Source organism: Enoplosus armatus, chromosome 17 (genome assembly GCF_043641665.1).
Source record: "Enoplosus armatus isolate fEnoArm2 chromosome 17, fEnoArm2.hap1, whole genome shotgun sequence".
In the NCBI taxonomy this organism is placed as follows: domain Eukaryota; kingdom Metazoa; phylum Chordata; class Actinopteri; order Centrarchiformes; family Enoplosidae; genus Enoplosus; species Enoplosus armatus.
In genome coordinates, this window is record NC_092196.1 from 12,949,961 (window position 1) to 12,963,964 (window position 14,004).

Here is a 14,004-nt window from a genome sequence, read left to right on the forward strand (position 1 = left end):
TCTCACCGCTGTAGCAGCTGCCCACTGACTCATCCCCTGGTGGCCAGGATATGAGAGTGAGGTAGGGGGAGGGGAGGAAGTGGCTGGGAGGCATCCAATGGCTTAACACACACTCAAAAAAAACAAAAAACAGACAGCATCTCAGCTGCACTGCGCCCAATCAGCCCCAGCCACACATCACGCAACTGGAGCGCCGCTGATCAGTGACCACAAATAACAAACACTCCCCGCTGGCGTCCCCCCATGGACTAACAGCTGGGCTATTCTTAGAAAATAAATAAATAAATAAATAAATAAATACAAGAGGGCTGAGATAACAAAAGTCCGTCAACTTCAAAGGCCGTGGGTCACTAGATGGCATTGGGTGGCCATCACATTGTGTAATTAGCAAAAAGATTATGAACATGTACATCTAAAAGTGAAGTCACAGGAAAGCAGACCTTGCATTAATATATCAGTGGGTGGCATTGGATAGGTCTTACATTTATCTGTCATCCTTAGAATTTGAATTCCCGAAATACCCTAGCAGATTAATCTCTCTTCTTTATCCTTGTCTGACTTCCTGGTCTATATCGAAGCAGAAATGTGAGGTGTTAAACTGAGTATGTGTGTGTTTATAAGTGACTGTGTGTGTAGCCTGGGTTTTGTGATGCTGAGCGTTGGGTGGGAACCACCCTATTAAACTGTGATGGAGACACCAGCTGAAAGCTCTGCAATCACTGCAACTTTTTACTGGTTCGCATTCGCGCTTGCTGCTTCAGAGAGTCCTGAGTGACATTCCTGCTGACGGGAACCGAATGCCGCAAGATTCCTTGGCTGAACTTTTGACCCTGTGTCCCCATCCAGAAACCATGGCACAGTGCTCCATCCCAAACATGCTGGGCCTTGGCCTATTTTGGTGCACAAATAAAAGGGCGGGAGCCTGGCTCTTGCTAGATGATTACAAGCCGTGCTTTGGTGGAAACCTAACACGGCCTAAAAATACAATATCAGAGTAACAATACACCCTGCAAAGATCTGTCCCCAATACTGCCAAGACATGAATATCTTCCAGACAATGTGGTCAGATGAGGGGGTGAGGCTGTGGGCGTGTGTTTGTGTACATGTGTGATTTGAGGTACCTTCATGCGAATGGGGAAACCAGATTTGCGAGGCGCTGGAGTGGGGTCCGCCCCGGAAGGAGGGTGAGGAGGGCGAGGAGGGCGGCCGGGAAGGGTGAGACGGGTGGGAAGGGGGGGTACCCAGACTACTGGCCAGAAAGGTCCCCATGAAGGAGGCGGAGGAATTGCCCATCAATCCACTGCCTGCATTCCCACAGGGACAAAGGTAAGGAGAGAAAACATGGTTAGAGGAGTGCATGTACACTGTGAGCATGAGTGCGACCAAAAAGAAAGAAAGCTGCATCAGATCTAGATGTAGATGTAAAAGTATGGACCCCACTGGCCCTCTAGGTGGAATCATTAAGCCAGGCAGATTTGATCGCTGCCCTGAGTGAGTGTGTGAGTGTGAGAGAGAGTGTGAGAGAGAGAGAGAGAGAGAGAGAGAGAGAGAGAGAGAGAGAGAGAGAGAGAGAGAGAGAGAGAGAGAGAGAGAGAGAGAGAGAGAGAGAGAGAGAGAGAGAGAGAGAGAGTGTGTGAGACTCTCCTCCCCCTCACTGACAGCAGAGTCCTCTCCCCTCGTCTTCTCTCCCCTCACACCGCCTCTCCCCATGGGCAGACAGAGGTCTCATCTCACAGCTGAGTACACACTTTCTCAGGCTCTCTCCCTCTCGCTCTCACACACTTTTGCTCCTGCTCCCCAGTGTCCCTTTCTCAATTTCTCTCCCTCCCTCCATTATCTTATGCTCTCCATCTCTCACTTTCATGCCCTCAATCTCTCTTATTGCTCTGCTCCATTTCACCCCTCTCTGTCTCTCTCGTTCTTTCATTCTTCCTTTCTCTCTGCATGACTCTGACAATCCCTGTATTCTCGCTTTCTTCTTTGGTTCCATTTTGGCATTTTACTCCTTTTCCTTCCCCCCCATCTGCTTTGTCACAATGGTCCTCTCCTCTCTTTTCCTCCTCTGTCCCATCTCGAGCAGAAATACACTATGCATGCCTCCTCCCTCATTGTCTCTATTTTCCCTCCCCGTGTCCCTTTTTCTTTCTGACACATAGCATTGCTTTGCTTTGTTCTTTACCATAATGATGGCACCAGCAGAGCAATCTGTCCCTGGCTGGCTGAACTGTGTGTTTAACAAGACTATGATGAGTAATTGACCATTCGTAGCAACGCCCGTGTGACTGGGGGCTGATTGTCTATTATGCATTGCTGGGCAAGTCGGAGAAAACACACTGATTAACCACTGCTTAAATTACATTCCCATTACGCGCCCGCCAGTGCACTTGAGCGAGGGGCCCGGGTTCCCGGCTCTTTGCACATTCATTTCCCCCAAGTCACACCGCCGTGAAGTCTCATGCATATGTATGAAGATGCCTGGATGAGAGCACACATGCACATACTCGCACAAACACACACATTGGTGTCGCATACGTTGTGGGCGCAGGGCTAGCTGTGAAAACGAAGGGGAGCGCGACATGGTAAAAATTCATAATCGGCCCCTCATGACGAGCTGATCTAACAAGGAACGCTGTGTGATTTGATTTTCTTTAAGCATGAATCAGTCCAAACATGAATCGATCCTTTTCTCAGAGTGCGAGAACAATTGGGTGGAAGTCTTAATCAGCCAGGCAGTGAGTGAGCACATCCTCTGGGCAGACAGCAGGGATAAACCCATCAGTCTGCCGCTCGCTCCTGCACCCAATAGCCTATGGCTCATGGGCCAGAGCACAGGAGCATGTAGAGGCGTGCGTGCGCGCGCGCGCGCGCACACACACACACACACACACACACACACACACACACACACACACACACACACACACACACACACACACACACACACACACACACACACACACACACACACACACACACACAGAAATAGGCATGGACACACATTCTCCCACACATACAGAAACACCTCTGTCACACCACAGCCCCAGACAGGTGGAAATCCCCCACAATCCCCAACCTTACAGAGCTCTACCTCGAAAACAACCTTAAAACCTTACACACAAGGTTTCACGTGACGGTCTATCACAAACTCATGGAAAAACAATAACTCCTTAATTAGCACATTTATCAGTGCAACACAAAATAGCCCTCGAAATTTGGCCACAAGAGAAAATATAAAAAGCAATGTGCAATTATTGATGCCATTTTTGTTTATCATTTGTTTTATTAGTTTTATGGAAATCTGCTATAAAATGTTTTTTAACAACCGTGAAGAGTCACAGTCAGCAAAATCAATTTAAACTGAAATTGAAGTTTCTTTCAAATCAATGGGAGGACTTCCACTACCATGACAAACATTTGCAGGATAAAGCACACAGAAACGATATTTACATCTTTAGGAGGCAGCCATGTAGGAATGGGTGCTATAGCAACATCTTACATGCCTTCGGGAGATCGCCTGATGACCACTACAGTATCCATGTTTTTCTCTTTTCAGCCCCTCCTTCCTTCTCCACTGCCACCTCCTATCACCCCTGACCCTGCGGAGCGCTCCTGGCAGAGCTCTGTGGAGTGCACGGTGGGGTTCGGAGGCAGTGGGGGGGTGGATTGTGGCCAGCGTGTTCGCTAGGCACACATCCAGCTCCCATCATCCAGACACCCAGGGCTCCTGTATGGCACCGCCCTCCACATTGCACACTCCTCTGCCCTCTCTTTCTGCCTGTCGCCCCAAGGAACCCCAGTTTTCCACAGTGCCTCCGGCTCACATAAATCAGCTAATCCTCCTGCATTATTAACAGCCTCACCCCAGAGAGAGAGGGAAAGGGTGAGAGAGACATAGAGAGTGACAGAGAGAGGCCGTGAAGCCCCTCTTCACACACCAAGAGAGGAGAGGGCCTTTGCCAGAAAGACAAGGAGGGGAGAGGGACAATACATAAAAAGGGAATGTCTAGATGTCAGGTAAGGGGATCTTTAGGAGGGTCTCAGATCAACTCATACATGAAGCCCTTCCCACAACACCACCAGATCAGACCTCTCAGTGATCCAGTTTGGCCACAGGGTCTGTACTGGGAGAAGGGCAGACCATTGGTCCAACCTGAGCTGTAGCAGGTACAGAATAATAATGCAGTGGCCGTCACCTCTGTCACACTGGCTCTTGCTGACTCCACAGCCTGTCACTCAGTTAAGGACCCCTCCCTCTGTGTTATGTTGGCTGTTTGCCTCCTGCTGAGATATATACTGTGCATGGTGCATGCATAAATCTTTCTCTTGCCGTTTGCTCAAACATTCTTGTTGAATGTTGAATCTAATGACACTCACACTGGGTTAAAATGATGCCCTCCCTAAACCCATTTAAAGCTTAATGAATTAGAGGTGAAGGTGAGAAAGCGCACAGGTTATAAAAGTGGGCTGGTCTGCCTTGGTGTTGGGGCAGTTTCAGTTTGGGTGCCAACCAAAGCAGTGTGGGACAAGTTGAGCGAAGGTCCGAGGCATGACAGCACCAGCGCTGGACTCACCATAACTGTTTATTTAGCAGCTTATTAAATAGTGACATGGATCCAGGGAGCCTGCCACAGCTACGCCAGCTCCTTGTAAAAATTGTGTGTTTTCTCTGCTTTTTTTAAAGGAAAAACCTTGTTTATTTATTTCTCTGGTTCTTAAGTGGTGCCAGCAGTGCACTTGTATGGGCTCTTAAGAAAATCGGGTCATGTGTATCCTAATCGGCGTCGATCCCTGACAGCGATGGAGATTAATCCTATTAGAGAATTAAAGGAGAGGGGAGCATTGGGATGGGGGAAGCCCACCTCCCTCCCTGACGTCTAAACATCCCACCTTGACACCCTTACTCACACGGTTGTGTTCAAATGTACAAACACAGAAACAAACACACAAATATCCCAGAACCTCTGGAGGTGGAGGTGTTAACTAGTGCTACTCCACCCACGCTCCTGTGTGGGTGTGCAGGGTGAAGGAGTCCAGTTTGTGCACAACAACCAAAACACACAGTAATGTGGGCCCAGGCAGAGGCCCCCGTGGATGGCACCGAGTGAGCAGCAGGCGGGGAGGCGGCGCAGGGAGAATGGAGGCCCAGTTGTCATGGGAACGAAAGAGAAACAGCGCTCGAGGCAAGGAGGCTGAATGCTAGCCATTACAACAGCAGTGGGCAGATGTAGTTGGTCAGTGTGCTGCTCAGCAACAGCAACAGCAGCCCTCCCAGCCTACCTTGAAACCCCACCCAAGCTCCTGCACATCGCGTAAACACACAGGTTCACGTTCTTTACGGGCATATGCACAACAATTACAGTGAAGCAGTCACTGGAAATGAAATCCTTAATTCTCAGGCTCCCTCCAACAATGCTCAAACAATTAAAAGAGAATCTAAGACATAAAATAGTGCAAAAGTTAAAATATAGGAATATGTGGTTGGCAGGTGTACAGTAATGATAAAACTGATAAACTGTAATGTAAACAGGTTACAGACAGGTAAGAACAGGATTTCAGACAGGCAGTGCACTGATAAGTATATACTGTGATGATAACACAGCTTGTAAACAGGTAGTAAAAATAAATAAATACATATGTATACATTCACACTTTTCTCTATTATCTAATCTGGTTTCTATTGTTTGGCTGCGAGGAGGGAGGTGTCTTAATCTTTGCCCTGTTTGGGTCCCTAATCTGCTCCGATGAGCTCCCTTACCCATTAATATAACTCGAGGGTGAGCGGTTGTTGGGTGTCTTAACAAGGAATTATTCAATAATAGGCTGTAAAGGGATTCGTCTAAGTGTGGGCCAAGCAGTGATGGGGGAAAAAAAGCTGAGACGACAACAAGCACCCACCCACAAGACGTTGTTCTTTTGAATGCTGGGAATCAGATCAAGATTTCCTCCTGGAGAAATACACACCCATTCACACGCACGTGTGTGCTTGGGCATGCATGAACACACCTACACACATGCACAAATCTACGACTTTGCCTATTGTCTCAATGAAGACAAGGTACAATTATTTCACCGTGCATCATATTTCCCTGTCTGCTCTTGAAAAATGAGCCAAGGTAGTCTGCAGCTCTCTGTCTTATCTGCAGACGGCAGCCTGAAGGGACGGATGGACGTGTCGTCTAGACAAGGACACCAGACAGACAACGAGAGATGAGAGCGATGGTGACAAGAGAAGAAGAGAGACAAAGAGAAAATTGCAGGTGTGACTGCATCAACCTGTTCTCCACAGCTCAGTGATCAGCAAGCGGCAGAGAGGGGAGGAGAGAAGAAGAAGAAATGCCAAGAGATAAAACACACACACACACACACACACACACACACACACACACCAAATTATAGGACCTCCTATCATAGAAAGAGTCAGTGAGCCCAAGCCGGTTGAGGTTGCACAGTCAGTGCCATGTGGCAGCCAGGCTCTGGAGCTGTTCATAACGCACCCTGAATGATCACATGCTGTCCCTCAGTCATGTCCTGTGACAAAACACACTCTACCTTCCTTTGTGTCTCAAATAAATCAATATTAGCATGAGTTAGGTGATCAAAGAGAAAACAAGAAACCTTTTCTATTCCAAGAGCTGCTTAAAATCCAGCGGCCAGCTGAAGTAGCTGTTGCTGGCACTGCTTTAACTCTCCGACACAGCGAGACAAGACACAGAACATTGGTAACATATCAGAATGGGATTACTGATAAATTTTCTTCTTCAAGCCATTAAGAAGTCCTGTGTTTATGTGATCTTAGCTGTGAATCTTTGGCTCTTTAACACTTGGCTAATATAAGGAAAGAGCCTAAAAGCAGGGAGTAGACTGAAGACAGAAACGATGAAGAAATAGACATTTGAATGTTAACTTACCAAGTGAAAACATATTGAGCAGGATGTCTGTTGGTAAGAGTTTCACTCCCACTTCAGTGACTTTCTCATCAGACTTTCCTACCGATGCAGCTCCATGTTCTGCCCAGGAATTCAGACGCCCAAAAAGAAGCCAGCCAGACTTTCCACACACATATTCACTCATAAGCGCACGACTACGTTTTCTGACCCTCGCTAGTAACACGGGGAAACCGGATTGGATTGGGCAACTGTACACACCAGCAGCCCCAGACAGACTGCACACGCTACCCTGGAGGGCCGCTGACTAACCCAGCACCTACTTCCTCACAATAAAACACAGAAGGAATTTCAAATGGCTACTAAAGAGGGGGGATTTCCTTCAAACAGTCAAAGTCATCTTGAAAACATTAGCGCAACTGGTAGCCAAATTCCTCCTCACTTCGGAAACAACTGTAGCAGAAGTTTTTTTGTTTTTGTTTTAGTTGCTTGCCCCCCTGCTTCATAAACTCCCTTTCTGACTTTGTCTTTTTGGGTTGGTGGGTGGTTGAAAGGGGAGGGAGTGGGCTCTACAACTCTAGTGGGAGGCTGGTCTGATCAGAAGCATACTGAAGTGAGGGAGAGAGTGAGCAGGCGGTCCAGTCCTGGAGCTGGGCCCAGTGCAGGGGTGGGGGAAAGTGCCAGCAGCGCACGCCTCCGACACTCTCCACACTGCGTGCCTGTGGAGTGAGTTTAGTGGATGTGGTCAGTGCGGGGGTGGGAGAAGTGGAAAGGGAGCGGGAGAAGCAGTTGGGAGAATGGATGGAGGAAGAGAGTCTGTACTACAGGGCAACATCCAGAGGAGGGGTAAGGGGCGAGAGTTTAGACTAGAAGTGTAGATAAGGGTGTGAGGAACTGTGAGAAACGTTGAGAGTGAAAGAGCAGCCGAGAGCAGCCGTGTGGGAGTGTGTGTTGCTGAGCATATGTTTGTGTGTGTGTGTGTGTGTGTGTGTGTGTGTGTGTGTGTGTGTGTGTGTGTGTGTGTGTGTGTGTGTGAGAGAGAGAGAGAGAGTGTGTGTGTGTGTGTGGGGTGGTCGTCTCGCTGAAGTTGACAGCCTGTGTTTGCAGAGTGGCTTTGTGGTCAGCCACTCGCTCGTGATTGAAGCGATGGCAGGTTAAAAGGGATTCTGGACATTTTTTTTTTTTTGCAGAAGTGCTATGCAAATAAAATTGGCTCGGGGAGGTCAGCCCAAGCACCCCGCCCACTTCACCCAGCTGTTTATACAATATACAAGTTGACATGATAGGGATAAGAGATTCTAATCCTAAACAAATTAGTCCAACTGGCTCGTCCTGGCTTGGCAGGGAGCCTGAAAAATACAATGGACCCACACAGGCCGCGATGCTACAGAGAAAACAGATAGGAGAAAATGTCTCTGAGGGATATTTTGTTCTAGTAGGGGTGGAGCGGTGTCAAAGAACATGCACACATCCCACCGATATATGTTTCTCTTCGTCTTTTCTCTTTCTCAACCTCTTTCTATTTGTACATGGATCTGCAAAAACATCAGCTATCACGTGTGCCACTACCTGGCCCACCTCCTCAAGGGGTATTCCACCTCAATTTCATCGCAATTAATCATTCATAAAACCGCCTTTTCAGAGGGTAATCATTGTCAAAAAGGGACTCCACCTCTAATCCCATCCCTCCTGTGCCAACAGTGGTGTGTGTGTGTGTGTGTGTGTGTGTGTGTGTGTTGGGGGGGGGGTGACGGGAAGAGATAGCAATGTCTGGAAGAGTTCCTGCTGAAGAGGTGTTTTATGGGCACAGTAAATAAGGAACTGGACACACAGCACCGATTCAGCTATTTGCAGAGGAGCGGGCCAGGAAGTGTATCGTTTAAGGGACAATAAGACCTCTGACTGTCAAAGTAAGAGCTGGCTGATTGGTTGAGCAGTGTGGGTGAAGGCCACATGGGAAGGTGGGGTAAGGCTAAAGAGGTTAAGGGTATAGGGCAGGGCATGTGGCTCAGGTTTATTGCTATTGATAGACTAGAAGTGATACTGGACTTCGGTCCTGTTGACACCTGGCATTAACATGTGTCTTGAGTGTACAGCTAGCGGCCCTATTAGCTTTAAAGCTTAAATAAAGCTTTATTAGCTTCATTAAACCTTTATTAAAGCTCCTGTGAACTCCCCCTGTGCTCCGAGCTCCCAGTCTGGGAAGAGTCAGCCAGTGTTAATAGGACCACTAGCTGCACGGCTAACTGAGCTATATAGCTAACGGCAGCTACAGTTAGCAGCAGTAAAGCTATCTGTGGATCAGGAAAGTCCGTAAATCTGGGGCAGGGCAGCCGGAGGACATCAGAAAGCATGTTTTGTGTATACTCCATCCGCAAGAACCATTTTGCCTGTTGTTGTGGCGTCTTTTGTTGTTTCGCACTTTAGGATGACGCTGTTGGCGCACGAATGAGTTTTGAGATTATGCAGAGGACGCCAGTTGAGTAGGCAGTCCTTCAATGTGGCCCAGGACACATTCGCGTACGCACTGCTATGTGGCCATATGCGGCCCGAATGTCTTCTGAGTGATCCGATCTCAAAGCGTCCTCGATGCATGTTAATGCCAGGTGTAAAAAGTGTAGTAGTGTGCTGTCAGTGGCCTCATCTGTAGAGAACATGCAGACATTCCAGGCTGGGACACAGGAGGTGGGAGGACAGATTCGAAACAGCAGCAGGACCAGGCCAGGACAAATGAGCTCAAGGCCCATTACCTTCCTTTTACACCCACCCACACATGCTCACTCACATTCCCTACTCCCACAACACAGATTTAATAGCACACACAAGAAAAGCAATGTCACAACACAAAATCACTAAACTCTGCTTTCAATTTCTCCCATTCTGTTCTTTCTCTGAGAACTTAAATGTTCATGATGTAACAGGAAGTGCATATTACACCAGACCAATGCAGTTTTCCTTGGCCTGGACTCTCATTACAGAGTGTTTTCTCTCCAAGCACCACCTTGTTATTCCCATCAGCCTTTTACTTTATTAAATCCCCCTCCACGATACCTACTAAAGCAATTGCTTTTTTGTCTCTTGGTTCGGATAAAATGCAAGTGTTTCTTATGGAATGGCCAATAAAGGCCTGACATTTTGCTGAGCACTTGCAGGGCCAGAAGCACTTTGTTCTTTGTATACAGGGCAGCTACACACTCCTCAAGGAGAACCATTTGTTATCTGTCCAAACTTTGGTGAGTGTGCTTGTTAACTGACCCATTGTTACATGAGAGCGTTTCAGGGCCGTTTGCTATGTTTCGGCTCTTTATTCCTGAGGCATGAAATTGTGATTACCATAGTGGGGCTCATCCATCTCATTCTCTCATCCACGCACGCTAAACATCCACATTTTTATTTTGCTTTCTCTCTTTCTCTTCCCCTCTCTGGTTGTCTCTGTCTTCCTCTCTCATGAACACACACACACACACACACACACATGAACACACACCCAAACACAAAAAGAGCCGCCCACAGCTGCGTCAGGCCATCTCTCTAACAATCCAATCTGTTTTCTTTCCCATGATGTTTCCCATTGGCACAGGGAGGAGAAAATCAGATTTACTCCCCCACAGGGCCCATGCAGTTGCACTGATATGGAAAATGATTTCAGTACTGCTTGAGCCCATAAACATTATTTTGGTCTCCCCTGTTAATGACACATTTCTTCCCAGCATTGTGGATCTCACAGAGGAAGAGATGAGTGTGAGGGGGGCGAAGAAGGGAGGAGGAGGAAGAGAGGAAAGGGGGAGGAATCCCCCAGGGCCTCGCATACAACAGGGGAGTCCTTCACCCCTCAAACTGCATCCTGACATCCAAGACTTCTCTCACCCTCATCCTCATCCACACACACATGTAGAAACACACACACAACTAATCAACCATGCAGGAACTTAAATTGTCACAGCCTTCAAATAAAGCCCCCCCCACAAAAAAATCTGAGCATAAAGATATCCCCGCTGGAAGACGAGCAGAGTCAAAGAGGGATTTCTCACCTCTCTCTCTATCTAGCTGTCAGCCTGATTCCAAACGCACTGCATTTGGCTCCGGGGCTCAAAGCAGCCCCACTACAATTGTGTCATAGAGCCCACATATCTTTTATTGGTGGTAGCAGCCAATCTAGCAACTCCCCTCCTCCTCTTCAACACAGGGATAAAATTTGTACTTTTAGTGGTAGGTTACAAACACTTTCTGCCCGAGGCACATTGTCAACGAGAGGAGCACGCTGTAGCCTTGAGTCCTAAACACAAGTCATTTAATATGATGGTGTTAAAAAGAGATTGCAACAGGCCAATAGCGAGGCACTAAACCTCCCATTTGGCATCCATTAAAACCCATCTGCAGGACCAAATATGAGGGGGCGAACAGGAAATGGCCACGTTAGATATGACTAAAAACTGTCCACTTTTGAACATTCTCTCACAGGTCTCTCAATCTCCAGATCCAAAAATGGGATTTTCATGGTTCTCCTGTTCCACTGGAAACATCACATGGAATGCTCTGGATCTGGTTTGTTTTACAGCCGATGACTGATCTGTCTAAATCCATTGGTTTTATGTTCTGGCCATGGGGATGGATGGGTGACTAACGGCAGCTTGCGTGCCATGTTTCAGCCGACGCAGCCAGAGCTCAGCCAGCCAGGTCACGGACTCAGACATGCCTGGTAGTGGGAAAAAGGAAGATTAAAACAAGTGCTCAGCACTATTCTCTCTAATTAGTCCCCTGTTAACTTTTGAACTTAATTGGTTAATTGAGATGTGGTTATACTGGGCAGGTTTCCCCTCCCTCAGGGTGACCATACGGCTCCAGTATTTCAGCCTGGCACTGCCTGGCACAGGAGGTGGCTGCCTCTCTCTCACTCTCTCTCTTTCTCTCTCTCTCCTTTTGAGCATCCCACCGCTCCAGTGACGAGGAGTAATGATGCCGCACAGGAGGCAGTAAAACTGTGTTTTGCGAGTGTGTTTTAGCAGAGATTGTGCCCATGCACTGCACATATGCTTGTGCCACATCAAAGCAGCTCTTTGACTACGCAGTCCTGGGTGGTCTGAACCTCTCTTCTCTCAACCAGCAGTGCTAGATAGATGGGCTACAGAAAAGTGGAGTGTGGATGTGGGTGGATGTTACCTCACCACAGGCGAGTGTGTTCTGTCGAACTCAGAAGTCAGTTTGCTTTGGAGGAGACATGAACATTGTGAGGAGGGAGAATAAAAGTGCAGTGCAATACATACACACAACCCCATAGGCGTCACATTGCTTGAGTCTCCCCATCTTCTCTGGTTGATGTATAATGATACCCACAACACCACATAAATCTGCAAGCAGCTCGATTCATTGGGGCAGATTTTGCCTGCTGTCTTCCCTTTTTCACTTTCATCCCCTCTTCTCCCTTTGCTCCTTTGAGCCCCATCACTCATTCCCCTTCTCAGTTTTCCCTTTCCGTCCTCACACCCTCTCCATCATCCCTCCATCACTCTGCCTCCTTCCCCCTGCTGCTCAGCTCCATATTTCTGTCCTCCCTCATCACCTCGCTCTCTTCCCTCAGTTGCCGTCATCCGCGTGCTTCAAAATGGAAACACTTTCTCTTCATTTTTTGGGTTTTTAAAAACCGCTTTCCCTCCCACTCCTTCGTCCCACTTGCACTCTGTTTCTCTGCTCTTGTTCGTCCATCAGTTTTGCTGAGGCCTGGGAGGGTAATGAACGTCTTGTTTTATGGGGAGTCACAGGTTCACCCCTCCCTCCGCTAGAACCGCCCATAAATCAGCATCCCAGCATTCAACTGGCAACCAGGGCTTGTCGGAATGTCCTGTGCTCTCTTGTCCTCCCATCCTCTCTCCCTCCCTCTTCCATCTGTGGCCCGGCGCCTCCTTTAGGTCATGGGGAGCAGTGCTGGACACGAGGGGCCTGGTGGTTGAAGAGCCTGCTTTGCTGCTGTCCTCCTAAGTTCTCTCGGATTGGCCTGTAATATGATAAAGTCCTGCAGTGATGTGTGTGAGAGAAACAGAAGGCAGCTCCCTGCTCTGGCTTCTCTCCGTCTGATGTAGCTTGTCAGAGGCGCAGACACAGAACAGTGCAGATAACGGAGCCGAGAGCCGCCGCGCCATCCAGCCAGCCCAAGGTCTTTCTGTAGCCCTGAATATAATTTGCTGCTGGTTCACAAGGGGAACAAAGGAGAAATGTTTAATTCTTGTAGCGTTGGCCAAGACAAATGCAAGCATTTTTGTTCTGATAACCTACAGACAAGAGGAGGGAAGGCACCTGGGTGGCCAAGGCCAAACGATATACAGTATCACCTTGTAAAGAACACACTGTATAATATGCGTGAGTCTCCTTGACTTATGTTGTTGCAAACCTTCTTAGCCATAAGGACAATACTCCAGTTGGCCCATTCAGATAACCACCTTCTTTCCCACTGTAGCAGCCTACACTTTCAAGTGCATACAAGGTCGGCCAAATCACACAGTAAATTCTTTTCTGAAATGCATCTGACAAACTGGGTTTTAAACTTGAGTTATGTCTCCCTGACTGCTGACACTGGTCATCCATGGAATGCCGCTGCCGGGGCCTGCTCAACATCTGCAGCAACACACTTGAGCAGAGATGAGTAAAATTAGGAGCATTTCCTGCAATCTGTACAGAGGAGAGAAGGTCATCCTCACCCGAACATGAGCAGATGAAGTGTAACATAGAGCAGGGCAGCCATAAAAAGCCTCTCCTCTCCAGCTGGTTAGCTTGATGTAGGCTTTACAGCTAGGAGTAGAAAAGGCACAATCCAAGGTCAAACCAGGGAGACGGAGGGGAGGGGACATCATCTTGATCAACTGCTCAAGGCTTGTCTGTCTGGTTGGCTGGCTGCACCGCTACCACTGCAGTCGTCTATCTCCTTTGCAGTGATCCCATCTAGTCTGCTGGACAGGTGGGCGGACCGGACGGTCATGTGTTATCACCCCAACACTCTGTATTTGTCTGCAGGTCGTATCCAGAGCTAGCATAGGAGGAGGGAGGGCTTGTGGGGTTACGAGAGGCTTGCAGCATCTGATCGAAGTTAACAGATGTTTTGCAGCTGCTCGTTTTGTTTGCCATCGCA

General features: G+C 48.1%; 1 protein-coding gene across 1 annotated transcript in view; it reads right to left on the reverse strand.

Moving 5' to 3' along the window:
* The window catches only part of LOC139300322 (BAH and coiled-coil domain-containing protein 1), a 56,723-nt gene that overhangs the window by 28,197 nt on the left and 14,522 nt on the right, over window positions 1–14,004 (reverse strand). The window contains exon 2 of the mRNA XM_070923369.1: window positions 1,122–1,304. Coding sequence (XP_070779470.1) covers window positions 1,122–1,304 — 183 coding nt within the window. The remainder of the gene's footprint in view (window positions 1–1,121; window positions 1,305–14,004) is intronic.